The sequence below is a fragment of the Tyto alba genome, unplaced genomic scaffold, assembly GCF_018691265.1.
Source record: "Tyto alba isolate M040663 unplaced genomic scaffold, T.alba_DEE_v4.0 Super-Scaffold_48, whole genome shotgun sequence".
Lineage (NCBI taxonomy): Eukaryota > Metazoa > Chordata > Aves > Strigiformes > Tytonidae > Tyto > Tyto alba.
Window position 1 is genome coordinate 16,340,443 of NW_024881324.1, and position 27,848 is coordinate 16,368,290.

General features: G+C 39.4%; 1 protein-coding gene across 5 annotated transcripts in view; it reads left to right on the forward strand.

Annotated features, from left to right (window-relative positions):
• Positions 1-26,201, forward strand: part of PIGN (phosphatidylinositol glycan anchor biosynthesis class N) — a 109,866-nt gene extending 83,665 nt beyond the window's left edge. For 4 of the 5 annotated variants that reach the window (XM_032992011.2, XM_032992010.2, XM_032992014.2 and 1 more), the window contains 10 exons: positions 526-634; positions 4,270-4,372; positions 6,772-6,874; positions 9,017-9,103; positions 11,822-11,877; positions 12,333-12,408; positions 13,729-13,802; positions 16,618-16,660; positions 18,364-18,416; positions 25,811-26,201. In XM_032992011.2, coding sequence (XP_032847902.2) covers positions 526-634; positions 4,270-4,372; positions 6,772-6,874; positions 9,017-9,103; positions 11,822-11,877; positions 12,333-12,408; positions 13,729-13,802; positions 16,618-16,660; positions 18,364-18,416; positions 25,811-25,934 — 828 coding nt within the window. In that variant the 3' untranslated portion in view covers positions 25,935-26,201. Of the gene's footprint in view, positions 1-525; positions 635-4,269; positions 4,373-6,771; positions 6,875-9,016; positions 9,104-11,821; positions 11,878-12,332; positions 12,409-13,712; positions 13,803-16,617; positions 16,661-18,363; positions 18,417-25,810 lie in introns of those variants that run through there. The other variant, XM_032992013.2, reaches the window with a different exon arrangement.
• The last annotated feature ends 1,647 nt before the right edge of the window (positions 26,202-27,848 follow it).

The following is a 27,848-nucleotide window of genomic DNA, read 5'->3' on the forward strand; positions in this document are numbered from 1 at the left end:
TTCATTTGAACAGTCTGCTATGACTGCAGCTTCTTTCAATTTCTTAAAATCCACCTCCAATCTGCTCTGCTGCTGTTGTCTCTTAGAGGGGCTGTGCTGCCCATGCAAAGCTCTTTCCTTAGCCGGCTTTCCCTTGCACCTTGTACCTGATCTGGCAGCAAAGCCAGAGGTTCTGCTAGTTCTTTGTGGTTGCTGTTTGAGTACAAGTGCTCCTCAAAAAAACAGGGGCATACATGAGTCGTTTACACAAGTGTTTAAGGAGTTACTCTTGGCAAACAGCATATCATGTCAAATCAGTGATCCAGGACACTTGTTTAGACTATTTTAAAATAGCACGAGTAAATAATAAGAATAAAAAATAACCCCAGAAGAAAGTTCTAAGAAGCAAACTTTTTGTTCTTATTCAGATGAGGTGATTCAGATGAGGTGTTTATGTAACTCTAAAGCACATTTACATATTTAGTATGGGATAGCAGAGATCCATGAATTAATTATGTGTTTCATTTTCTGATTTCTTCATTCTAGATGTTGAGTATTGCACTTTCGACATACGTTGTGAGCAGTACCCATGACAGTCTTAAGAACAAACAGGGATTGCCTATATTGAATCAAATTATTAGCTGGATGACTCTAGGTAAGAACATCTTCCCTTCCAAACTTTTATGCTGATAGTTTGTGGGGTTTGGGGTTGGGTGGGGGGCAGTGACAATTTTTTATTAACATCTTACTTTTGCACAGGTTCCTTTACTTGACTTCTAATAGTTCTTCCATGCGTTCACTATTCTTTCCTAAGTGAGATTTTTTGAGGAATTTGTTAGAAAGTCTTCTAAAATATTATTCCTTTATAGATTTGTAATAAAATGCAAACAACTTTGATTTACAAGTAGCTTTACCTTTTGTTTTGAATAGTCTGAATATCTTGAAGACACCTTTTAGAGATAGAATGGTATAAATTCTTTTTGTGTTTCACTTGGAGCCAGGCGAGGGTGATCTGAGATGTTCTGCAAGCAATCCAGTTAGGTATAGGGAAGTGAGGAAAGGTTGTTGCTGTATTACAATAGAAACATGAAGTTGCAGCTGATAGCAGAGACCCTTGGGATATGGAAGTGCTTTTTAGAGCTACCTTGCAAAATACCAGTGAACTAATGATGCTAATGTATGTTTGATATCTGTTAGAACCTAATTATTAAAGAAGAAAACAATTTACAGGTCTATGGATTTTCCATCACTCTAAAATTTAAATCTTAAAATGATTAAACAGAGCAAATGTAATTATCACTGGACTTATGGAATACAGTGAAGCAATACCTTTCGTATTTTAGCTATAAAGTAATTTCTGTAGCGGTCCATTAGAAAATGTTAAGTGTTGTTTATCCCTGAGCCATCTGGAATGTGCAATTTGTTTTAGAACTAAACCTATCCCAGGTAAAGTTTGATAGCAGCCCTTTGCTAGAAGTTAAGACCAGGAGTTTAAACATAGCTTAACAGAATTATGGCTCTAGTTGTTGTATGTCTTGTACTTGTGACATTGTTTTAACTAAAGCAGATCTTGTCAGTTTTAGCAGCCCTACTTCTGTTTGAGCAAATGGATTCAAGTGTAATATAGCTGATTGTGATCAGTGTGTGTGTGAGCAATGCTCTGTTTGTGATGTAGTTTTCTTCGGAGCATTTTCCTTTCCATCATCCTTTCCTAACTCATTGTAGCCTGCTAAGTTAAGTGGGGATCTCTGTGTAGATGAATTCTTTGCAGTTGTGAAGTTGATGAAATCATTGATGTCCTGCTTGGCTTATTGGAGCAGGAATTGAGGGTAAAGGTTATCTTTCTCATCTGTGTAAGGGTGAGAGGAAAACATTTTCCATCTAAGAGATGATTTGGGCAGTCAGAGAGGTCTAGAATTATGAGGGAAAAGTATATTAGAAATTCTCTTTGCTGTGGGTGATGTTTCTGTGATAAAAATAAAGCTAAAAGAGAAGTAAACTGTACCCCAAAAGTCTACTTGCTGCCATGGTAGTATAGCATACTTCAGCAAGGTCTTCCAGACTGGACGTAATCATTTGAAGTGAATATGATATACAAGGTAGGAGCTTTGTGTACTTGCTGAAGTTGCTCTACATAATTAAACACAGAACTAAACAGGTAAAGAGTTAAGCCATCCAACAACATGTCCTCAATACTCCTGTTGGAGAGAAACGCCTTGTCACTACCATAACCACAACTAGCATCTGCCTTGTCACTAGTGTGTACCACAAATGTGGCACCATAAGAAATAAGATACCAAGGTCTACTGTAGCTTTTCCAGCATTAGTGGCACATCAGGTGGTCAAACTCCTCTTCATCTTTTTGCTTAGTTGTGGAAGAATGGCATTGTTACTTACTGAACTCTCATTTTGCACTTCTATGTGAATTTATATAACCAGAAAAGCACAGTATTTATTCATAGTAATACTGATATAAGTATTATTATCATGTCAGTGTGATAATGAGAGAGGCCTGTATCCAGCTGGCTTTAGCTGTTCCACCATATGGTTTGTGCAGTGTATGTTAACTGCAAACATAGAGGTAAAACCAGGTGACATAAAGTTAATCCAGCTGCTTCCTATGTTCTTCAGAACCATCTTAATGTTAGCAGATATTTCTAAATGAATGTGTATTATGTTTTAAAGTTTTCATCAGTGAAATCTATCATAGTAACTTGCCAAATTTTGAGGAATTTGGTGTCACAACTGCGTGCAGAGGACACATACAGAGATTTGTATAGGTCAGCCAGAAACCTGCAGGTCTTTTTAGGGTTAATATCTGATTTGTCACATCAAAGATGGAAGGGAAAGGCTAATTATTACCCACCAGCCACTCATCTGTTCTCCTCTATGATTGTGCTCAGAGAGTAATACACATCTGATGTGTTGAGTGTTGTTAACAGAGGCTAATTCCCACACTGAATTTCTTTCCAGCTGTTCAGACTTGTGGTGAGGTCCCTGGAGTTCCTCCCTGAGTTGGGTCTTCTTTAAGTATAGAAAACTACAAGTGATGCTGAAAGGCTGGAGTACCCTTGAAATGAAGTCACTTATTCTATAATTGTAGCAGTGGCCAAAGCTGAAAGCCAGGAAATAAAACATACTGACCCATGAAATTTTAGAAACAGCCTCATCTCTCTTTCATTGATATGTTTACTATAAATTCTAATGTATACTATGACAATAAGCACAAGCGAGCACTTTCTATATATTACAGTTTTATTTCTGTTCCTTAATAAAGTGATTATTAATTATGACTTACTGTTGATGCAGTCTTTGAATGATTCAGTAATATGAGGGCACTATACCACAATGAAGCATCACACCAATGTTATTTGCCAGCATGCTTCTTTATAAACATACAAAATAAAAGAAATCAGGTTTAAGGATTAAATCACAGCAGTGCTTTTCTTTCTCCCATTCCTTGCTTCAAGCACTGGCCACTTTTCCTCTGATTTTCTTCTTCTTTACTTACTCTTCCAGTAGCCCAATTTTCCTCACCTCCTGCAAACTTTTGAGCCCTGTCCTCGCCTGCAGAAGTTTCCCAGCTGGAGGAGTCTCTTTAGGGGCAGTAGGGACTCTGCTAACCAGGGCTGACTGGGCGCTGAGCAATGGACTGCACTAAGGAGCGACATGCAACTCTTAAGATCCCACACCTGCATTAGAAAAATGTGTTGCTAGTTGGAGGCAAGAAGCATGAATCATGACAGATAGGTCCCCTGTAGTTCCTTAAATATTCATGGTTTAAAACTTTCAAGTAGAGAAGCGAGTAAGTTGATAGTTTTTGTATCTTTACTAGCAGTATTTTCAGTTGCACCTCAAAATGTGGCAGGTTTCCTAATCTAATCCAGTGGACGAGTGGATCTATAACCACAGTCTGTGAGCTTTTGAAGGTCCTTGGGGCCATGGTAACTGGTTCTCAGAGAAGAATTAAACAGTCAAGTTTGACTGTTTTTTGGAGTAATGCTGCTTCATCATCTTAAGACTTATTAAAATCAGTTAATAAGAAATTATAAAAGCTGTGAGGTAGAAAGCCAGGGAATTAAAATGATGGAGAATTACAGTTACTTTCAATAAATATTAAGCATTTCAAACATTAGATTTTTTTTAGCAAAAGTAACTTCTGAAGATTGAAGGCCATGTATGACCGGTATTGGATTTCTGTACACAAAGTGTCGAGATGTTAAGAATGTTATCTTGTTACCAAGGATGAAATGTTTTGCGTGCAGTGACATGGTTCTCTTTTTATTGCAGTTTCTTCCTCAGTGTTGCCATTACTGAGCGGCACGTTTCTCTTTCAGCGACTGTTCAGCATCTTGCTCTCCCTGATGTCCACCTACCTGCTCCTCAGCACAGGGTACTTCTTTCTTACTCTATTTGGATTAGTTTTACATATGAAAATCAAGGGCTAAATGTGAAACTGCTGAATGTCATGAACATTTCTATTAGAGGTGTAATGTGTGCTTCCAGCTGTAGTCTAACCTTTTATCTCCCTGTTTAGTTTCCTAAATAAAATATCAGGGGAATTTCCATATTCCTCCCTGTATTATAAACACCATGTTGTTGACATTCCTTTCAGCTAGACCAAGCAGTGGCTGGAAGGGTGTGTATTCAAACAATCTTGCACCAAAATAAGAAAGTCTGGGTTAGTTTGTCTTTTGTTGTTTTGGCATGTGCTTTTCTGCTTGTGAACAAAAGGAAGTAACTTCTCTCTCAACTGCTCAGCACTGATGTCTATTTATGACTTAAATGACATGTGATAGGAAACAGGTATCCCTAAAATGAAGGAAAATTTTATTCAGAGAGCTTTTCTTGGGAGTATTATTATTCAAAGGGATGCTAGTCCCCAGAAAGAGTAGGGCTTGCTTCTTTTTGGACAAAAAGCAACTCCTCAGAGCTTGTAAATGAAGAAAGCACTGTGTCAGCAAACCCTTTTTTTCCAGACTCAGTAGCTCTTAAGAGTGTAATTAATGGGGAGTACAGGAACCATTCTTTCCGCCTCCCCTCCCACTTATCCTCTGGATTTAGTTACACTGGAAAATTAAGTGAAATAAAGTGTCTTGTAGCAGACATTTTGCAATAGCTGCCTCTTGTGGATACTCTCATTTTAGATGAAGCATCTAATTTTTTTTTTAATCTCCTTCCTTCCCTTCTTCCCACTTCCCCATTTGATCCTAATCCTATTCCTGTCTACTCACATACCTTTACACTCAACCTTCTTAGCCTATCCGGGGTACTAGATAAAGCATGAATGTTGTTCCCTCTGAGGCTGGTAACCTCCCTCTTTGTATTTTGGCCCTACACCAGACTACTTAAATGCTGACAACTCTGCTGTCTTCTTACAGTGTTCAAATAGATGAACAAATTTTGGAACAATTTTTTTTTTTTTTTAAACCAAAACTCCAAAACAACAAATTGTAGCAAAAATACAGCACTCTATTATACTATATATTAGTAACCTATTGTACTATGTAGTGATAACCCAATGCATTGACCAGGTAGTTACAGCACCTCTCTAAGTGCAGTTAAGTGGAAGTATTGAAGCCAGCTGAAGAACATGGTTGCATACAACTAGTTGTCACTGACTCCATTGAAGACATTCAATTTGTAGACTATTGTGATGATTGTAGGTACTTTTGTTACTGACAACCCAACCGTTGTCTTCATGGTTAACTGCTTGTCATTCTGGTAATTAAAGCATAAATGTCTATCCAAAATTGATTGTTCCAGTTTGAAACTGCTTTGTAGCTATACTAGTGAGGAATCACAACAGAAACAATACCAAGATTAATTGCAATGATTTTCTTAGTTTCAGACAAATAAGCTTGTGTCCAAGGAGGAAAAAAATAAAAAGGAAAAAATTACAATTGTGTCAGTATTAGTGTCACAGTCAGCATCAGTATTATAATTTTATCCTGAAAGAAAAATAAAAAACCTGAGAGGCACCATGAAGTGTGTCTGAGATGTAGAAGGCAAGGAGAAACTAATGCTATCCAGTGACAATCTACACCCCTAAGTTATCTGGGGCTTTTAATCTCTCACATAAGTACACTCATAGTTTGCTATGTTTTAGTGCTGTAGGAGCCAGGAGTACTCTGCTGAGATTGGGGGTGTAGCTAGAACAGCTCAGCAGCCTTGGTTAGACTGTGACTTGATGCTGCTATTGGAATGAATTGGTATATAGTAAAGAAAAGGATCCACTTTAGTGAAATGTAATGTACTTTTTACTATACAGATACCTCTCTCTTTGAAACTAGACTGAGATCACCAGGATATGTTTGTGTGATTAGGTCCTAAAGAGACACAATTTCTAGTTGCTGTCTAGGTTGGACTGTAACCCCTCAATTCCAAATAGCTGTCATTACAAAGTTTTCCATTCTGCAGAAAATGAGTGCCCTATGTGTTTCTTTTTTTCCTGCTTGTTTTTATTTTTATTCCAGTTTTGTAAAAATTTAATCCTGGTACAGAAGGCACTCATCCAATGTTGTGGTAGCCATGAAATGAGAAAATGGGTACAAAACATGACAAAGCTGAAGCAGCCTCTGTTTCTTCTACTTTTACCATTTTATTAATGTATGGCTTTACACTTCAACCAACTTGTAGGTACTCCTCAGAAATGAGGAGAGAAGGGGCAGAATTCCACTACATGTTTGGTATATTGTTTGCGTGAAGAAAAAAGAAAATAAACATGTCAGTATTTGATATTAAATAGTTGTTAATGACTGCATGTACTATGATTATTATGTTATTCTTCAGGTATGAAGCACTGTTTCCTTTGGTGCTGTCTGGTTTGATGTTTGTGTGGATAAGAATGGAGCAAGAAGCACTGCAGCACTATGGTCTTTCACTCAAACCAAAGGTAACCGCTCCAGATAGCTATATCAGATTAATTATCAGCTTTATCTTTCTTTTTTCCTTGAGGATATAATAAATACTTTGAGTGGTTTTTATAGAGCAACACTTTGCATTTCTTTAAGTTTGGGAAGCCAGTACCAGCTGTTTTATGAAATAGGAATGTGACTTTGTAAGAGAGATTTATAATTTATGTTACTGAAGATATTCCACATCAGAGCCATTTCTAGGAATGCAGGAAATCAGTTTGATTTAGCAGTATGTTCTGTAGGCTACAAAGCTCTGTTTGTCAAGGGTAGTGCTAATTCAGCATAAGGTACAATAACTCTCTAAGTATAATACTGTACTTTTTTTATTCTGATGGCAGAGTCATGAGTGAGAGGCTGAAAAGAAATAATTTGATTCCTGAAATAACCCATAGGAAATACCAGAAATCTTAGTATGACTGTGTCCTTCCACTCTTTCTTCAAGGACAGTTTTATTTCTGATTAGACAGACAAGGAGCCAGAGACTTAACTTGGAACTAGCACCTTCTCAGATTTGCCTGGGGAAGAGGAAGTTTTGTAATTAATGCAACTTCTTTCACCTTAAAATCCGGCATATTGTCAGCAATTTTCAAAGCCCGTGCTGCTTGCATTGCTACTTTGGTTTTAGATCCGGTCAGAGGTTTAACAAACTGTGGCTACACCGTTGATGCGGTTAGATCCGGTTGCAGAGTCATCTGGGTGCTCAGAGCGGGGCAGGTGTGCAGCACAGCTCTTCCCCCGCTTCGCCAAAACGTGCCGTCCGTGGTGCAGGTCACGGGGAGCCTGGGAGCAGAGGCATGGGAGTGGCCAGAGTCACTTGTAAGAGAAGCAGTGGTACACATCTTTCCTTCCTTTTGCGGATCGTCATAACTGGGGAGAAGTGCCAGAAGGTGAGATCTGAGCCAAGGCAGTCACCAGGGTGGACCTGACGTGTACCGTGGTTTTGTGGTTCTCCTGCAAGGGAGACAGTTTTAAAACTTGAGAGAGAACAGGCTTTACTAATTCAAGGCTGAATATCAGAAATGAAAACAGGAATCGCTTTTTATTTATGCCACATATAATTATGATATCTTGTGTGAGCGTGTTTTGTAGCATCTTAAGTGATAGAGAAGGAATCTGAATGTATAGGGTGAGGCTGTGATTGCAACCAGAGGTTTCCAGCACAGCAGAGTCATCTGTGGAATGTATTTTCTCTTCCACTCTAGAGCCTTCTCTGCATTTTGCGTCCTGTTACAAGGCATCCCTATCTGATTGTGGTCTGATGCTCTGTTTCTTTTAAAGTAAAATTCTATTAAGGCAATATTAAACAGTGGTGAACACTTTATTAATCAAATGCAAATGAAAAGAACATAGGTAAGCTGTAACTAAATTTTCTGTTGTCGCTGCCTATATGTCATTTGAGTTTTGTTTTCAGGTGAAAGGAACAATAATGCTTACCCCTGCTTCCCATCTTTAGGTTAGAAGAATTGTCTCTAGAATCCCTGTTAATATATGCCGTGAAGTAAATCTTATATTAGAGAATCCAGCTCAGTTCTCTGATGATGTGAGATTATTTTCAATTAAAATGTTGTCAGTGTTGAATGTCTATTACTTGAATTTTTTCTTTTCCCCAGTGAAAAGGAGTTCATTGACCTCTTAAACTCCATGAAGACAATTTCTCTTCAGGTCAAGTGATATCCTGCTGAAAACTGAGTGAAGGAGATGGAGAATATTTTAGTATTCTCACTCACAACATAAGTCAACTGAGGATAATTGCAGTCTTTTATTTCTGTGGGTCTTTATCCACATGCTCATGTGAGCAGTGGAAGTATGTGTGTGTAGGAGGAATATTTATGACGAAAAAAGGTGATGATAAATCTTAGGCATAGAGGTTTGGTTTTAGTGTAGATAACAGGAGAAGCTCCACTGTTCATTTGATCACCTCACTGATACAATCTTTCTGGCAGATTCATTAAATTATAATGAAAATATGGGAAAGGTTTGCAGTCCTCATCATAATACTACTTTAATAACAACTGATAGGGAAGTAAGTTTATTTCTCATTTATTTCAGTAAAAATATGGTGGTTCTATCAAAGTACATCAGTTGATATTTGGTATTGATTTCTTCTGCTGTCTTTTCAGTTTGCTGTTTTCAACTTCGCCTACGCTACTGATATAACTCAGTTTCGACAGCTCCATCTAGACGATGTCCGCAGGTCTTTCTTCTTTGTATCCTTTTGCTGGTTTCTGTATTCCAGAGAAAAGATGGGTTTGTTTCAAAAGGCCCTGCAATCAAAATCTATAGCCTGGTAACCACTGGAAGCAGAAGCTGGTGAAGATGATTCAACTCGTATTGCTCAAAAAACAGTGGTCCTTGTACATTATGTTTTTTGACAAGGTAGTAAAAAATTCAGTACAAACTGCGCTGTTTTGGAATCTGGCTCCTTGGCCACTTTGAAAAGTTTAGTCTCTTATGACCATTACAGTTGAGGTAAACTTTCTTCTAAGGAGTCCTGTTTTCAGTTTGGTGGGTTTTTATTACATTTTGGCTGGAGGAAACTCATTTAACATTCACAAATCAGTTGGAGAAGGTGATATTAAAGTTATTCTCATTTTCTCATTTTTAGAATATGACAGTGTGTTAGGAAGAAAATGTTAGGGGGCAGGCATTGGCCATGGCCAGACAGATGAGACAACAAGAAAAGTTCCTGCAGACTCTTAGTGAAACGTGTTCCCAGAGTCTGGCCCAGAATTATGTATATCACACGTGGTTTCTGCTGTTAGAAATTGTACAGGCTTGGGAGGGAATTGCTGTTTGTTCACTAACATAGCAGTTATTTTGCATTACTGCAACTGAAACTACAGCTGATTGTTTTGGAGAGTTTTTTTATATACGTTAAAGACTTGATAGCATTGTAATTTTTCTCTTCCATCATGGGACTGCAGTTAAGTGCGAGGTGTTTGGCAGCAAGGGTGATGGGTGTGCAAGAGGGAGAGAAATTATGAGCCAGTCTAGAACAGATGGGTTTCTAGTGCAGGTGGGTTATCAGAGCTGAAGCTGAGGAGGGAGTTGTCTCAGTACTGGTTCCTGCAAAATCAGGCTTTATAGTTCATAGAATAACCCAGTCTGAGAGGGTGGATCACAGTTGCGGAATTTATGTTGTTGGAATTCGGGGCAACGCTGTTGGACATTGGGAACCTGCAGCAGAGGAAGTGTGACAGACACCTACCTCGTTAAGAGTGCAGTTCAGTGCTAAGGAAGGAGGTAAAAGAATTTGCTAGGTGTTGAACGTTTGTGTTTGCTTTAGAGAATACCTGAAAAGCAGCTGAGACACCTTACAGCAAATTTATCGATTTCATTTGCTATTTTGCTATTTTAACAAAAAATAAGCTAACTTTTAGTAAAGCGACTGCCGTCAGGTCAGATGCTAAAAATTAGCCAAAACAAAAATCAAACAATACAATTGTATTTTTTGAAGCTCCAGAATAGTACTACTTTAATCTAACACTTGAATGTAGCACTACTTTAATCTCGTCTTAATCTAAACTGCTTGAATGTATTTTGTTCAGCTCCTGAAAAATTGTGCCATTTGCAGGTCTCCTTTTCAGAGACAGTGTATGATACACACCTGCTTAAAAGATGTTGTGGCTTTTTTAATTTAGTTGCTGTTTCATGTTTAGAAATAGTGGAATTAGAAGAGAAACCTTTTCTACTAGAGCTGTCACATTGCAGTTATGACCCTGTGAACTGTGTATTTTAAGATTGTCTCAGGGTTCCTATATAGGGCCCAGAAGTCAGCATGTGCTGAGAGACCTTACAGCCTGATCTTCGAGAAGAAGATTCAGATTGCTTATGCTTAGTATTTTGATTAGACCTATGTGCTACTGGTATTTTTTTTGTTTTATTGCAGAACTGTTGTTCTTATAAATCTTAACTGGCAGAACTGCGCTATGCTGTTAGACTGCTGTGTTACTAAACTTGAAATGATGTGATACTCTTGGGAAGCATAATTTCTTTAGTTATGCTGACCTAATCCTTCTAAAATATTGCATGCAGAATCCCAGCAATTCTGCTGAACAGTTGGTAGCAAATTGTTTATGCAGAGACTTAAATGATCCAGTGCAGGAGCTATAATAGGAGTGGAAGGACCAGAGGGAGCTCTGGCAACAGCAGCCATCGCTACTGACTAATCCTCTGCCTGATGCAAAAAAAGCAGTTAAAAAACATTCTTTGACTGGAGATATGTGAGCTATAATGGGTCCCGATGACTCAGAAGGTAGAAAAATACCTTTTATGGGCTTATATAGCATCAAGTATTGTGCCTAGTTGAAAAGGGTAGGGTTTATTACAAAAACTTCCAGCTGTACAGGTACTGCCAGAGTTGTCCTCTCTCCCTCAAGTAAGGGAAAACTGGGAGTTCCATGTTGCAATGGATAGACTCAGCATAACCTTTGGACAACAAGCCTGTGGGAGGGACGGCATAGGAACCTTTAGTCTTGTTTCATAGCCAACTACCTCTTCCATGGTTGATTCCCCAATAAATCTATCTCTTTTAGTGTGCAGTACACGTGCATCTGTCACTACTTTCTGCAAAAGCATGTGTGTTTGAATGCACATCTGCAATTGTGGTCCAGGGATGTTCCTATCTTGCTGAGTAGGGGCCCAGAAAAAAACAAGCTGCAGCTTTCTGACAGGGGCCTCAAAACAGGCTCTAAAATCTTACCGTGGCAGCCCCTGTCCTTTAAAGTTGACATAGTTGTGTGAAATCTTGGGAGAAGCTTGACAGTAGTTTGGATTTCTTAATGCAATGTAAAGCTGTAATAGTGGGGCAGCTTCTTGTAATTTCCTGATAGGATTCTGAAAGTAAATTGGAATGAAGGGGTGTAAATGCTGGTTTTGGTTTACTGCAGCCATTTTTGTGGTGTCTTTTCCTTAAATACATCTAGGTTTTCTTTATAGTGACAGCCTTTTTTGGCACTGGAAACATAGCTTCTGTTAACAGGTAAATTTTATTAATTGAGACACAGGGTACAGAAATTTCTTCCTGCAATTGGTGTACTAAATATAAATTTGGTTAGCAAAATCGGGGCAGCTGAATTAAAGCAACAGTCAGTGGAATGATGATAATAATTTATTTTATTACTGCTCTCTGTAACATGTTCCCTTGTTGGTTGCAAGGTCGTCTCAATTTCCATTAAAAGTTATTGGCAGCGTGAGCAGAGAGAGCTCAGCTGCTCACCAACAGCTGACACAAGCTGAGAAAAATTGTAGAGAAAGAAAAGTGAGGTAGGCAGTCCCTGCTAATTTAATACTAGAGCAAGAGAAAGTTGGAAACCTTGTTTAAACATGTATATATATATGCACAGTGTGTTACAGGGGTAACTAGATGCTCTGTTTTTTTTAATGGAAAGTGCCATTCCAAAGATATGTTGTAATGTCTTTTTCGTGTTTCTCTAGTTTTGATCCTGCTTCTGTTTATTGTTTCTTGACTGTGTTCAGTCCCTTCGTGATGGGAGGCTTGCTTGTGCTGAAGGTTAGTAATCTTACCTTAGTGAAATTCTCTCAAAGAACTGTTTAATAAATAACATATCACATACAGGGTTGTTAACTTTGCAATTTACAAAAGCATATATATGTATTTGAGCTTCATTAGTCTTCTTAACCATGTGTGTGAAGCTTTCAGCCTTTGTAGTGCTACTAGAGATGGAACGGACCCTTCTGTTTCCCAAGAGAGAAGTTAAAGTGCATGGAAGTGTAATATCAATTCATTAGATAAGTTTTTTGTGTTAAAATGGAAATTTTAAATGTTGCAAAGATTTAAATTATTTTAAAAATTATAGCCTTTCCCTATAGTATAGTATCTACAGAAACATCGAGGATATATATGTTTTATGAGCTCTACCTACATTACATTAAGTGCAGGTTTTGAATGCTCTACTGATTAGGTTGTCATTTTACAATGAATCTTATTTTTTTATATTTTTTAATAGTCTACCAAAGATTGGATTACACTTCTTGTTTGCAGGCCAAGGTGTGGGAGCTCTTTTCTAGTATTTGAGTAAAGGATCTGCCAGAGGGGTAAAGAGGCAAACAGGGGACATGGAATTTATGGGTTTTTGCTAAAATAAGCAGTATTTCCTGCCTCTGCATTTCTGCCACCTCTGTCCCAGCGAAGGCAGACTTAAGTTACAGATATACTGCATGTTACACTACAGGACATAAGTCAATAATGCAAACATTCTGGATGCAATGGAACAGGATTTAGCAACGCATTTACACTACTAACTTAAGGATTACAAATCAACTGTGGAAAGAGCAAAAGGCAACATTCATTTTTCAAACTTGTTTGTTTTGTTCTTAATTTACTGACCTGTTTACATTTGCTTGACTTGGCTTTGGAGGGGCAGTGTGATCCTTGCCTTACTGAATGCATTCTATGTTCAGATTTTTTTGTGGTTGGGATGAGGTTGTTCTATTATGCTTGGAGCTCTTCAGCCTGTCACATGAAATATTGGATCCAAGTATCTCTGTCTTCTAGCCTTGTTGAAGTATTTATCACTAGTGCTAAAATGGATAAATTAAGTGAGGATCATTAATGTGTTTTAATTATAGTTTTCCATATTGCTTCATGGCTTATTTCACTGCAGTTCAACTATGATCATGGAAGGGGGTTTTTATTCATTTACTAAATGTGCTTCCTGCAAAATGAGTTTCTACCCTTTCTTGCCAATATTTTATTTTTCTAACATACGCATTCAGTGATAATTTCAAAAGCAGGAAAATGTTTCTACAACCTGCCAGGTTGTTTTGTAAATATGGCTATAAACCAAAATGTAGCTTGTGTTTTAAACAGGTTGTAATCCCATTTGTTCTGGTATCATGTGCTTTCGAAGCTGTTCAAGTCACAACACAACTGTCTTCTAAGAGGTACAGTAAATGCTATATTTCTGCATTAGTAAGGGGTTCAGATATATTTTGCAAGAATCCAGAATTGTCAAATCTCAATCTAAATTAAAAAAAAAAAAAAAAAAGTAGATCACACTGTTACTTTTATTTGTTTTTATGGTTTGGGTTTTTGTTCAGTGATTTTTGTGAGCTCAGGCATTCTTTTATTAGTGATAAATGAGTATAAATGGAAGTGTTGGCCCTGTCTGAAACAGTCAGATATTTAATATTCTTTGTTGACAATACACAAAGGAGCATTTTTTCCCCCCATAATGTAGAAAAATGAGCAGAATTTAAAATCTGATTTTTGTTTTGTATTGCATCTCTGCTTATAGTATGATATTTTTCGAATAACCCATTTATAATGTAACCAATTTATAGCTTTGTAGCACTGACCTCCCCACAAATAGCATTAAAAAAAAAAAAAAAAAAGGCTGGATGTCCTTCCATTGCAGTTCAGTGCTTCCCGGGTGTGTTCAGTATTATTACATATTTTTTGCAGTAGGACGAGATGACTGCCAGTCCTTTCCCCATCTCTAAAGACTTTTCAGAGAGAATGTGAGACGGTGCCCAGCCTTGCAGAGTGCTGCATCCAGACTTGAAATACCCTCACGCTTTTCACTGTCTCAGGAGTTTTATTTTCTTTAACTGTTAGCCCTCCCTAACCCTTTCAGTGGACCCAGTGCACATGACTGAGTCCTCCGCTCATCGTGTGAGATTACAGATGATGCTGAGATGGAGGAGGTCCCTACCAGCCACATGATTTTGAGTTTGGCACTGTGGGATGTTGTGTGGGGTTGACCAAAATTCTTGCTGTCTGTGACGGGGGACTGCAGGGACTCTGTTCTGCTTATGGCTTCGGTGAGCAGGAGGAAGCTGCCCTCGCTCAGCGTGATGCCCTCTGCCTTTCTGTTTGTTTTCATCCTGCTCATGCCCTGCCTGTTGTCTCCTTTTACAACACCACGCAGTACTAATGAGGGACAGGGCAGCCCAAAATCCAACTTCTTGTTGGAGGGGCAGCACAAGGTTCACCATCCCTTTTACCTTCTCTGCCATAGCTGCATGTGCAGTGTACTGGGGCTGTCCCTGGATCTCCAAGGAGGGGTATTCGTCCTCCTCACTAAGGCTTACAGGAGAGCAGGGCTGCATCGAGGAACTGGGTTGCTTGGAAGACCAGCTAACGATTTCCATTTCTAGGGCTCAAGCAGCATAAGGGTCAGCATTTCCTAATTTGTGAATGCCTGCCTTGGCAGCGCTGGTGATATTGCAAGCTTTTATGGAATGTGCATCTGAGTGTGTGAGAGGGGAAATGATATCAACTTCTTAAACCAGGGGACATGAGTACGTCTGTGCTGCTTTATGAGGCTGTTGTTGTAACTGGCTGCTATTTGTGCCAGCCTTATCTAGCTGTGCTCGGGTAACAGTAGCAGTGATACTGACACAGCGTCAGCCTGGGAACAAGACAGAAACCACAAGATGCACCCAGGATCCCTGGAGAGGTTGTGCTCTGATTGGCAGCACGTCCTGAAGTCTGTGCTGCACTCTTTATTGCTCTTGCTGCCCCTGCTAGATGAATTAAGTCATCACAGGGAACAGTCTTGTCTTAGCAATGTATCAGCATGCCCTGAAATTAGTGTTGTCCTTCTGTTGTGAAAGGCTTCCTGCAGTTTAGAAGGGCAAAAAGTAGGTTTTTTGTGAGTTGGACAAATTGCTTCTGTTTACAGATTAATTTTTTTTTTTTTTTTTTTTTTGCGGTTCGTGGGTAATATTCTGTCAGAATATGTTCTTGGAGCTTGCCTGTGAAAACAGCCCCCTAGTTGAGTGTCTCCTAGGCACTACAAGATTGCAACAACCTAGCTGAGCTGTAAGTGGAGAGAAGCCTTTTGGTGTGTCTAAGCTACAGTTGTTTTGTTGTATCCTTATTTACTGACAAAACATAGCTGACATAGGCAATATCAGAAACTTCCTCATCAGGAGGCATTGGTATGGGTGTCCCCCTAGGACATGCTCATACAATGCTGCAGCAGGACGTTTTCTGCAAAAAAAGCTAAGCTTTGTGGATTTATGATGGTAGTACTGATAAATTAACTGTATTCTAGTTAAAGACTTTTCTGTTAATGGGTCAGCTGTTTGCAACATTGCTTCAGTGTCATTAACTTAGAAACTAGTTTTAACCAGTCATAGCAATTGCTTTCATGTAATTTAGGATTTACATAGTTTAATGAAAAGAAGATTAGGTTAATGGGGGGAAAAACTAGCTCTCCATGCTCCCTTCTGGTTCCTTTTACTGGCCACAGCCTACTTTCCAGAAGTTACCTACTGCCATGGGTTTGGGAGCATGCCACGAAAATGCTGGGTGTTCCCAGAGCAGCTTGTAGGCACCCAGAGATCTGGAAGTGGGGTGAGCACCTTCTTTAGCAGCTTCCTACCCACTAGGGTGGTTGTCAGGATAGGACCGACCGACAGGCTCAGGTATCTGTGGGCCGATGCTGTTTGTAAGATGCTCTTGTTCTCTGGGAAATGACTTGCATTAGGTTTCTTTGTTGCAAAATTGAAATTCTGTTAATTTGAAATGTCTTTTTCAAGCAGGGTGGGATTACAAATACCAGATGCTCTAGCCATATATTTTAACTGTTCTCTAATAAACTGAAATGTATCTGACTGATTGAAAGGCAAGTGCAAGAAATCATATCTTATTTTATTTTCCTTATGGGGGGTTTTAATAAGCTTTGCAACATCTGTGGCCATGAATAAAGGTTGATGGTCTGGTTCTTTTTTTTTTTTTTTTTCTTTGCAGCCTTTTCCTCATTGTTCTTGTGATTTCAGACATTATGGCTTTGGTAAGTTGTTGTTGCACATTCTTTTCAAATTAGACCAAGAAGCAGAGGTCTCTCCTAACTCCATCTGGAGATACCTGAATTTGTTTCAGACTTAAAAGTTTTTGTAACTAGGACAGTGAATTGGATTGAAATCCTAGCATAATTTAGAGATAAAACTCCTCCAATCACTGCTCTTTGAATTTCATGTGATTAATGCTTCTGGAGAAGCAATAGTCTCATAATAAAAAGAGACAAAAATTAAGTAATAAGTTACCATTCTGAATTTTTCATGTGCTTTCCAATCAAATTCTTAGGAAGAATTTAAATAAGAATATCGGTTTTAGCTGTGTGCAGGATTTAGTTAATTTTTCAGGAGTATTGAACCTTTTACTCACTCCACCTTCCCTTGAATAAGAGAGGAAAAGGAGAACTCTGTTACAATTGTCAGAATACAGGAGATCAACCGCATCTGAAAAAAACACTTTGTGCCCTTTGTAATAAGCTGTTAGGAAATGCTATCTTCAGAAAGCTTGCGTCCACAAACCAAGCTATCTAAAACAACTCAAAGCTGAACAATATCCCAATGTAAATTTAACAGATTAAATGTACATTTTCGTTGCCACCTCAGACTGTGTTCAGCACAGCAACCAGGGCCACTGGGTATCACAGGGTAAACAGAAACCTTTTCCAAAGCAGCAGGTAGAGCTGGTGTTCTCACTTCATACATGCTGATTTGGTTTCGTCCCTTTGGAGTAAGCATTCCTGATGTGATTTCCTTGTATAGTGTGATCTGTGGATCTCACCTGATAGCAGAAATAGGGAGCAGAAAACCAAATAATGACTAACTTGTCTGTAGAGTGAGAAATGGGGACGTTATAGTTTTGTGTAGCTTCAGATAAATCTGTGTGACTAATCTGATTTTTGATAGCTTCCACAGGAAAGGATTAAAATACCAGTATACCATACATGGCATTTCACTAATAAAATCTGTCTAGCTAGTCCAAAAGAAGAGTGTAGGCATGTACTGGTGTAGTAGCAAGCCCTAGTATATCTAGGTCTTATATCTCACATTTCTCCTATTTTGGTTTAACTATTTTAAAACAATTAGTAAATATGTACTTGGTGTACAAAATAAAATATTACCAAAGAGCTTTGGTATGTAGGAGCTGTATGTATGTCAAGAAATGGGAAATTTGGCAAAAAAAAAAAAAAAAAGACAACTGTTTTGTGGTCTTGAGTCAGTGTGGCCACCAGCTAGAATTTGGGGGATTCACTAATAGACAAGTGCTGACTTCTCCCCACTTTATTCCCATTTTACAGGTGGGAAACTGCCAGAGTTGCCTGCAGAAATTTGTGGCAGAATTCCATGAAAACAATGTGTAGGCACTAGGCATTATTTGGGATCCCATTATTTCAAACATTAAGGTGGCTTGGCTTTTATTATTGAAAATGTTCTCTGCTGGTAGTCTTCTGTTTCTTGCAAGCCCAGCTTGACAAAATTTAGCCCATCATTAGCTGTTTGTGTTTGATATCAAATTAAATCTATTTCTGGCTCCTAGACTACTCTTTGCTTTGGTCCAAATGAGCATTCCTGGAAAGGTCTTGCCCTCGTTCTACTTGAAGAATTAGAAACTTGGAGTAAACAGCCTGAAAACATGGGGTTTCATTTTGTGTTTTAAATTGTGCAATGTCGATGTACTAATCAAAGTTGTTTTATTTCCTAGCATTTTTTCTTTTTGGTTAAAGATTATGGAAGCTGGCTGGATATTGGAACAAGGTACAGTATTTTTTTGCCTCCATTGCATTTTTAAAAGGCTCATCGGTTAATATTGTTGTTTATCTACTCAGAACTCTTGTAATTTTTTCCAATTACTCTCCTTAATCAAATGCTTCAGTGATGTTCCCTGTACTTAAAATGCATGTGCACGCATGTTTGCACACATGCATACATGTTCATATATCCCAAGCTAAAATTTCTGTCTTAAAATCTGTTCCAGAGCAACGTGGAATAAGTGATGAATCAATCTATCATGGCAAGAAACACAGTTAGTAGGATTTGTTTGATTTCTAAAGAACAGTAATTACACAAAAAATATTTTAATTATTGTTTTGCATTTTAATTAGTTGTAATCACTGTTAAAATAACAATTTATCAAAATTGTTAATTGTCTTGAATCTAGTTAAACCTCCATATGCAATCCCCTGTGAATTGCTGAACCTCGTGCAAATATGCTGGTGGCTACCAAGACTCATGCATTTATCCTCCCCCTAGTTGCGGAAGAGTAAATCTCTAGCCTTTAAACACAGAAATCACAGCTAAAATGAGAGAACTTATTTTGCATTGAGTCATACTAGCCTCCACAGCATACATCACAGGGTAGGTTTTTCAACTGTGTCTTATTTGTGAGGAGTCCAGAAATGACAAAAACAAGGAATACACATTTCAGATTAACCTTCCCTGAGTTGTGGAAATAGATAATACGCTGTAATGAGTTTAGTAGAGAATGTGTTGTTAATAATCCAGCCAATCTGGTCACTTGACACTGGTATTTAAACAGAAGTTGAATAGTGACCCATTGTTAATATTCTCTTTAGTCTATATTTACTCTGTGTTTTGCTGAGCCCCAACGTTCCCTCCAATGCATGCATGTGTGTAAAAACGCGCACATGTATTCTACCTGTCTTCTCTGGAGGCTCAAATTCCTGCTTGTAGCTATCTTTTGAAGGTTCCTAATGGGAGGAGATACAGTTAGAACAAACAGTGGAAACGATGCTTTAACATCAGACTTCCTTGCTATGGTCAGTTTATGGTAAATCATATGGCCTCATCCTTTGATTTGAACTCCTGTGCAGATTAATCAGTATGTTAAAGACCTTAGAAAAGCTCTGTTCTGCTGGGCAAGAAGCTTTCTAATTGAGAGTTAGTGAGCAAAAATATAAATTGTTACAAGTACCCAAAAACTTCCCCTCTGATACAACTTCATCATAGGGTAGAGATTTACAACAGTGATAGAGTGTTGGATACATTTCAGCTGGAAGTTAGCCTTATCTGGGAGAGTTTAGGGGAGCTCATTATGCACGACTGTAATTCTGCCTCTGTGTGTGTGTTTTGAGCACTGAAGAAAGCACTGAAAAAGTCTTTCCAAAAGAGTAATATGTGATTAATTTTTAAAGTGATAATGTATAATGCTCAGGCAGCCTTAAATTTGTCATTACTTCCCTTTTGAGTGCTTGACTTTGCCACCTATGTTATTTTAGTGTAGTCTCTATATATCTTTTATATGTATGTGTGTATATGCACATAAGAGAAAATTACTAGGTTACATAAGAAAAGAGGTGAAGCCATAGGCGCAGAGCTGAAGTGGCCCTTTTACCTAGCATGTGCAATATTTTGGCGCCTGAGCCTTCTCCTCTGAGCAGATTTCTAACGTGTGATCCTTAAGCTTGGCAAAATCAGCAGGCAACAGCAGAAGGTTCTTTTTTTTTGTTTATACTTGAAAGGGAAGATGAGCTTCATGGGGGTTTTGGGCAATTCCCCAAAACAGTGGGAGAGGGGTACTAACATGGCTCTTTCCTGTCCTCTTGCAACTCCAGTGACAGCTCTGTGGCATTCCCATTGCAGCGTTGGCTGTTGTTGTTTTGACAGCAAGGTCTGAAAATATCCCATCTCGGTTGACATTTTAGGTGTTGCCAAAGTTTTCCTGAGAAGGCTGAGTCAATTAAGGAAATGACAGTTCTTTTTTTTCCAACTGTTTGTGTCCCAACAAAACCTGTGTAGCATTTCATGGAACAAAGAATAGGAGCACTCTTAAGGACAGCTGCTGTCGTTTTTTTTCCTTTTTTTTGGTTTTTTTTGGTGGCAGTGATAGGAAGTGGGGGGCGGGGGGGTGTGCATGCTCAATTGTTAGGGTTCATTTTATGTTACTAGTTACCACATCATTGAAATCACAGGTGGAAGAGCAGCAATTTAATTGGCCAGTGAAGATTCATTCCTCTGAAGTCTGCCAGAGTCCAGTGGTGTATGGGTCGTATTTGCAAAGCTTCTGATGTATATTTACATGTTCATTTTTTTTTGTAGTGATAGATTTCTATGGATTTTCTAATTACCACGCTTCAGAACTTTTGTATGTCCTCTCTCTTACTAAGAATGTGCAATTTCAGTAGGAAACCCTCATTAGGCGGTACTTGGGTATTCCAGTACCAGTGCTCAGAAGTTTCATGTGTAAAAGCTGGTTTTAAAACCCTTGCAGTAAAAAGAGCTTCACTGTTTTTTTTAATGATGACGATTTGTTTCCTAATGGATCTCCCTCACTGTTCGGAAGTAGGGTTTGTTTACTGAACTGACATATTCTCTTTTTTTTTTTTTTTAATTGCACCCATAATTTCTGTCTTTTTTTTCTCATTCTACCGTGCCTTAACTACATTGCATATCATTTTACCATGCCTTAATGTGATGTCATTATTCTTCTGGTTGAATTCACCATGCCACTTAAGTATTATCTTTGAATGGAAAGAGATTTCTACTTTTCCCACTCTTCCAGATCATTAATGAAATGCTGAGCAACGACAGATCCAACGTAGTTCTGTATTACCAAATTCAGCAAATTATCAACGCACCATTGATTCCCTCCTCTCAGTAAATTATCAATTACCATAAATATTTATGGCTTCTTAGAAAGTTTTAAAGCCCCTTTGCTTAATGGTCATTCCAAAATCAATGCAAACTTGTTTTTCAGAGAGTACCTTTGAGAGAGTACCTTTCGTTGTTTTAATAACGGGAAAATAATCTTGCAGTGAATGCTGAACTCAGCAGTGGCTTACGCAAGCTTCTGAGGTCTACTAACCTTACCCTGTACCTATATATCTTGGGCATAGGATGCAACTTAGAGTGACCTCAAGAGGAACGCACGGTTACATTTCATAAATATAATATTGCGGTTTTCCTAATATTTTTGATGTATCAGTGTGTAGTACATGGTCATGAGAAGTTTGTTCTGACAGATTCTTTTATTTTTGAAAACAGACAAATGAAATAGCTAGCTTTTCAACTTATTTGTCACTAAAATAATTTGTCTATGGCTTAAAAGGTATATTTATTTATCTCCATAAATCTTTATAGATAGAGAGATATGGCCTTTAAAGCCTACTATATCTATACAGTATGTGCAATTTGTAAATAGCTGTATATTCAGATAGTCAAGATAAACTCTAAAGCTTCTTTATATGACAGTATTATATAGCTTTATACAGACACATAATGTACTACTTCCTCTTTATGACAGTTGCTGGAAGATAAAGAGAAAGATACAGTCTTAACTGTTCTGCAGTTTCAAAGTTCAGGGGACATAGATAAAGCACAGGAGACTTTTTTAGGCTTTACGATAGATAACAGAATCAATTTCAGGTTTCAGTGGTGAGGCTCCTAGGTCTGACTATTAAAACAAAAGTAAATAGGAAGAAGACAGTGTTTACCAACGATTTCTAAAACAGGAGCTAGAAGCCATGTGCTTTGTGATTTGTTTTGTGTGAAAAAACACAAAGAGAGAGGATATGGGATCCTGGCTGGGAATGCAGGAGACTTAAAATTCAGAATCTCAATCTGGGGTCTCAGTGTGGGCTTGGGAACAATCCCCACCGTTTAAAGTAGCATGTCGTGTAGAAGTAATGTCCTTGGACTCTTCTGGAGAGCGCTCTTCCAAGTCCTTGCACAAGTTGTTTCTGCTTTACTTGTTTTATTTCTAGTGTTTTAATTGCTATGGTAACTTACTCTGTCTTCCCAGCTTCTAATCAGGTCTGCCATCTTAGGAATTAGCTTGTCTTGGGAGAAAGCCACATTCTGGAGCAAAATTGATTCCTCCCGCTGCCCCCCCTCATTTTTTACTGATGTACACTGTCACAAACAAAGTCAGGAGATGGTAGTGCCTCATATGTTCTCCTTTTGGTTCCTTGCCACCAAAACAGGTGTCTTCCTCCCTGACAAAAAATTTTCCTAGCACCAGCTCTGCCTGTTGACCTTGATCCATACATAGGTCACTCACCTTTCCATTGAACAATGCTGCCTTACCTTAGGTCATCTGTGACCCCCTACACCACCTCCCTCTTCTCTACCATTACCTGTCCCTGCCCATCTCATCCTTCGTAAGCATTCCCCCACTGTGCTATTCTTTTTTGCCTGTTTAATGTCTATTCTTCTTCCACATGGATGTAACTTGTTGGGAGCCTGGAATCTCACTCCTTTTTTCTACTAGCTCATGTTTGACTTCTGATGAAGCAAGCTTGTTTAGAGAATTACCTGCTTCACTATAACTACAGATCCAGTCAAGGGTGCAGTTCTGGGTTGTATAGGGATCAGGATTTTGCCACCGCTGTTGTGGCATATACCTGTAGGAGTGTTCCTTTCTTTGTTTAATTACAGCATTACCCCAGCCTGAGAACTAATTTAGTGAACAGAGCTACCTGCAGGCACTGCAGTACCAGTTACTGATAGACCTAGAGATGCTGGCTGTTTGTAATTATGTGACAAGTAAACTGAAATTGTTTTTAATTGTGCTCTGTGGCATAATATATATATAGATTTCTTTACTCTGAACATCTGATATTTTAATAAAGGAGCGTAAGTATTCAGCCTTTTGCAGTATGGCAAGGGAGAAGTGCACAGCATTCTTTTCTTTACAAAAGTATGGAGGAACCAGTGCCTTGACTGACAGGTAGCTAATCAGAGTTTGTGGAGACTTTTTTCATTTGAGAAAACCCCTCTCTCTTCCCTCAAAAATCACTGATTAGCACCCACATCTGGAAGAGCTCTTTTGGGGCAGATGGGAACTCAGATGCCTGTGTAAGGACCATCCTGATGGCAGCAAGTTGCTGATCCTCTACTGAGTGTCTCAGGGTGTCTGTAGGAATGAAGGCAGGGTCTTCATTTGGCTTCTGATTTTCAGATTTCTTATTCAAGCTTCCTCTGAACGTTAGAAGGATAGTGGTGTTGCTACTTATGGGAAAAACTATTATTCTGGTTCCAGATGAGAAGGAAAGCTGAGGTGTTACCACTAATGCGTGAGATGTTAAGCCATACAGTGATTCAGCAGAGTGGCTTTTCCCTTAAGAGCCCTGAAAACTTCTGTACCTGTGGTGCTCGCACAGTCCCCAAGGGCACGTTATGCCAGGAAGATAGCTGCAACGAGGGTTTGACTTTCAGTTGGCAACATGTCCTTTCCCATGGAGAACTGAAACCAAACCTGTAACACACCCAGGTGGACTTCCAAGGGCAGCTCTGGAGGGAGTTGTGTTATCTTTGTTATTGTGAATGTGCTGTGAACTACGAGGTCTGAAGTGCGCTGACCAGGTGCAAGTGGGCTTTGTGCCTGACTTCACGCTCTTGCTGTGTCTTCTTACACCTTCCCCACAGCAACGGGGCAGCAGCATGGCTCTCATAGGCATGCTGCTCTGCTCAGCTAAAGCTGGAAGGGGGAGATGCTTGTAGGGAAGGCACATAGGAAAGATGGTTCCTGTCTGATACTTTAAACCTTGAGTTATTCACATCAGTGAATATTTTCAGTTGTGCTGTATACAGGTGGGAGTTTACACAGGTGCAGCCTGCAGGCTGTTGGGGTAGATTATTCTTGTTGAGGTCTGAACCCACTTATGCCAGTGGATTTTTGTAGTTGATTTCTTAAAACTATGTCTTTTGAGCAAGGTATTTGTAAGAAGGTCTAGTCAGACTCAACTGAAACAGAAAAATCTTGTAGCATGAGTCAGTCCCTTTCAGTGTTCTCTGTGCACTTGGGTCAGACCTCAGCTCCTTTGGTTGCTGGTATCCTGGCTGTGGAAGAGCTCTTGCTCATTAGTGAACTTTCTGGATTACTTTATATTCTTTCACACTGGTTAGTGGCCCAGCTTTGATAAGAGCTGGTAGCTTCTCCACAGAGTTAAATTGCAGTAGGCTAGTGCCAGAGTTATCAAAGTCTCGGGGTGGTAAGGATTGATAGTGTCGGCATTATGAGCCTTACTACTCTTCTGTGGCTAAACTCTCAAATGGAATGAGTCCTCTGGCAGAAATTCCAGGTCATTAAACTGGCAAGTGCTTCTTGCAATCATTTTTTGTGACTAAACTCAGATTTCATTGAGTCTGAAGTTACCCCACTCATCCTAAAGAGCCATTTGCCTTGAAATAGTGGGTATGGGTCCATCAGGAGGTATGGGTACCTCTCATGTCAGAACACCAGTATCTTCAGTAGTCCCAGGAAAAGAAAAACAAACAGCTGCACTGGATGCGTGATGGACATGGGTACAGTGGTGTTCCATCTGCAACTCTAGCATGAAATGTCACTGGATTTGGAAAAATTCTGATTTCTTGATGGCTAGTGGTTTATGCTAACAGCAGCTCGATTCAGACATTGAACACAAGATGCTGAATATCCTAGGTCAAATCTCAATCTGACCCTAAATAACTGTAGCAATACTGAACATCAGGCACCACAATTTGAGCAAGTGGAGAACAAGCTCTCTGCTTGTTATCCTTTTAATAGTTAATGACTTAAGAACTTTGTAACCCAGAAGCTGCATCTTCATATTGTGTTTTTTTAGCCACTCTTGAACTAATTTGTTTAATCTCTTTGAAACCATGTGTTACCACAGCAGAGATTTCTGTGATTTTTAGATATGTTGAGTGAAAAAGAAGTTGTTTTTTTTTCTTAAAGCTGCTCATCACTGGAGTAGTGTTTTCTCTAGAAAATCGCACTTCAGCTGACATAAATATCTCAGTTGTCTTTCTCCCAAGGAATGCCTACCTGATGGCAAGTTCTCCCGAGATTCTGCATTGTCAGGTTACAGCAAACAAAAGTTTTGCAATGGGTTCAGTCACATCTTCTGAATTACCCACTTGAATTAAAAATACACTCAGTACCTCTTATTCACTTGGTATACTTTCACTTGTGTTTTCGGTTGTCCTCAACATTTTATTTTGTCACAGACTTTGGTTTTTACACAATAGTGCTGCTATAATAGTTGTCTTCTAGGAGGGAGCAGCATATATAAAGTTACATACTAGGCCAATAATTAGGCCTAGTTAAAAAGAAAAAAAAAATATTTAGAGGGTCATTTATGTTAGGGTTTTTTTTTACTCTGCAAATTTGCATTTTTTTCTCACTTCTTTTATCTGTCTCCTCCTTGCAGCATTAGCCACTATGTGCTGGTGATGTCGTTGACCATATTTATGATGCTGATGAATGGACTGGCCCAGCTGCTAACTACACAGAGACTTGAACTTCCCAGAAGGACTAAGCACCATTACACATGATAAAGAGATAAATGTTCCTGCCTTGTTCTCATCCTCAGGCTTCCTCTAAACCAAACTCCACCTCTGGAATGTAAATATAAGTTAAAGGACTAGAGTGCCAAAATCCCATCCAGGGATCAGAGTGCTCTGCTGATACGGATTAAATGCTGTCCCATGACTGAACTTTGCATTTCAAGATTGCCATTTAGACATCAGTGGGGCTAAAAAAGCCTCACTTTATTCTCCAACTGTACATACTACTTGAAAATAAAAACAGCAACAAAATTATTTTTAAAAGAAATAGACAACCATTTTATGGGGGGTTTTTTGGTTGTTAAAAGTTGTCTGACAGCTGTTTGTCTCACATGCTTACTCTCATTAGGAGTCTGCAAAGTCCTAGCTTCATTTCATGTCTCACATAAGCATCTCGCAGACTAAAGCATAAATGAAATCAGTCTGGGCAGATTGCTGATTCGTATGTAGCTGATGTGGCGTATGCATTTGAATATCTCTGAAATTGGCTATGCTTTTTGCAAGCTGTGTCAGTGTGCATGTGCGAATATGTTGAGGCAGGTTAAGACTGGTGTGCTGTGAGGCTGTTGCTGTAAGACAACAGCTTTTAGCTAACCTGGCTTCAAACTGCTGCTGCTGACCACGCTCTCCTGCTGCCTCCTGTGCTTGGGCAGGCTGAGCAGCATGCCCGCTCAGGTAATTGATTGAAATAAAAAGGAACCTGATTAAAGAACTGTAAAATAGCATTCAAATTCCCTGGTCCAGTTCCTGACAGGGCGGGCAGGAAGGTTAGGGGTGATTGTTTCAGTGGCAGCCCTGAGTTAGATCAGCATAAAGAGGTCATGAAACTGCAGCTGTAGTTGGTGGTTTGCACAGAGTGTTGCCAAGCAGAGACTCTTTTCCTTTGTTTCCTTGTCTCCCTTTCCACTTGTGTTCTGCTCCTGATTACAAGTGTCAGCCTGGGTAATGGCTGCACCGTGAATCAAACACAGGCACAAATCCCCCACTTGTATGCTGATTACAAGCGAGAGCAAAGATCCAGTGTGCTTAGAGGCTCTGCTGTTGTGAGTGCTCCTGGGGACCCAGTAACTGTAAATCCATTGCAAGAGGCTTTGAGATAGCCTTGTACCTTTGCAGCCTTTCCACCAGCAAGCACCAGCTTCCCTGCCACTGGCTCACAGTTGATTAAGCAGTACAAGCTACACTACCCACCTACACCTCAATACTTCATCGTTCCCTGAGGTCATCTGTTGCAAGAATTACATAAAAATTATATCTCCTGCTCAGCAGGGGGCTTGCACAGAGCTAGGTGTCCTGACTTTGAAACAGCTTTTTTCGTCTACCCCATCAGTAAGAGGACCTTTGAAGCAGATCCCTTTGGACAGTGAAGGAAGCGAGTGAAAGAAAAAATGTTCTTCTTTCTGCTCCCTTATACGATGGCATCACTAAAAATTGTGCCATGTAATATCCCTGTGTCGCACTCCCAACTTGCAGCCAGGCCTTCCTGTCTGGGGGCTGACACATATGGTACATGGTGCTGGCAGCCAAGGCTAGACATTCGTCATGAGGGCTGCTCCAATGCTCTTTCCAGCCGTCTGGCATTTGGCCGTGGTCACATGCCTGTTTAACGCTCTGGAAACTAGTCGTCCCTCCGCAGGGCGTTTGGCTGGGAGAAACCAGTCACAAACCTCCATCTGCTTGTCGAGTGCTAGAAAAATAGCGTATCACGGGCCTGCAGTCATCTGTGCAGCTTCAGAGTGCCTCTTGAGAGTGTCTGAGCCCTGGAGAAGGAGTAATTTTTTCTCTAGGTAGTGGTCTGGTGGTCCTGCTGGGGGTGTTGCTAGCACAGCTGGCCTCAGTCATAGAAAATACCTCACACTGGTTACAGACCAGCAGATTTGCATGCTGGGCGGTGAGCATGTG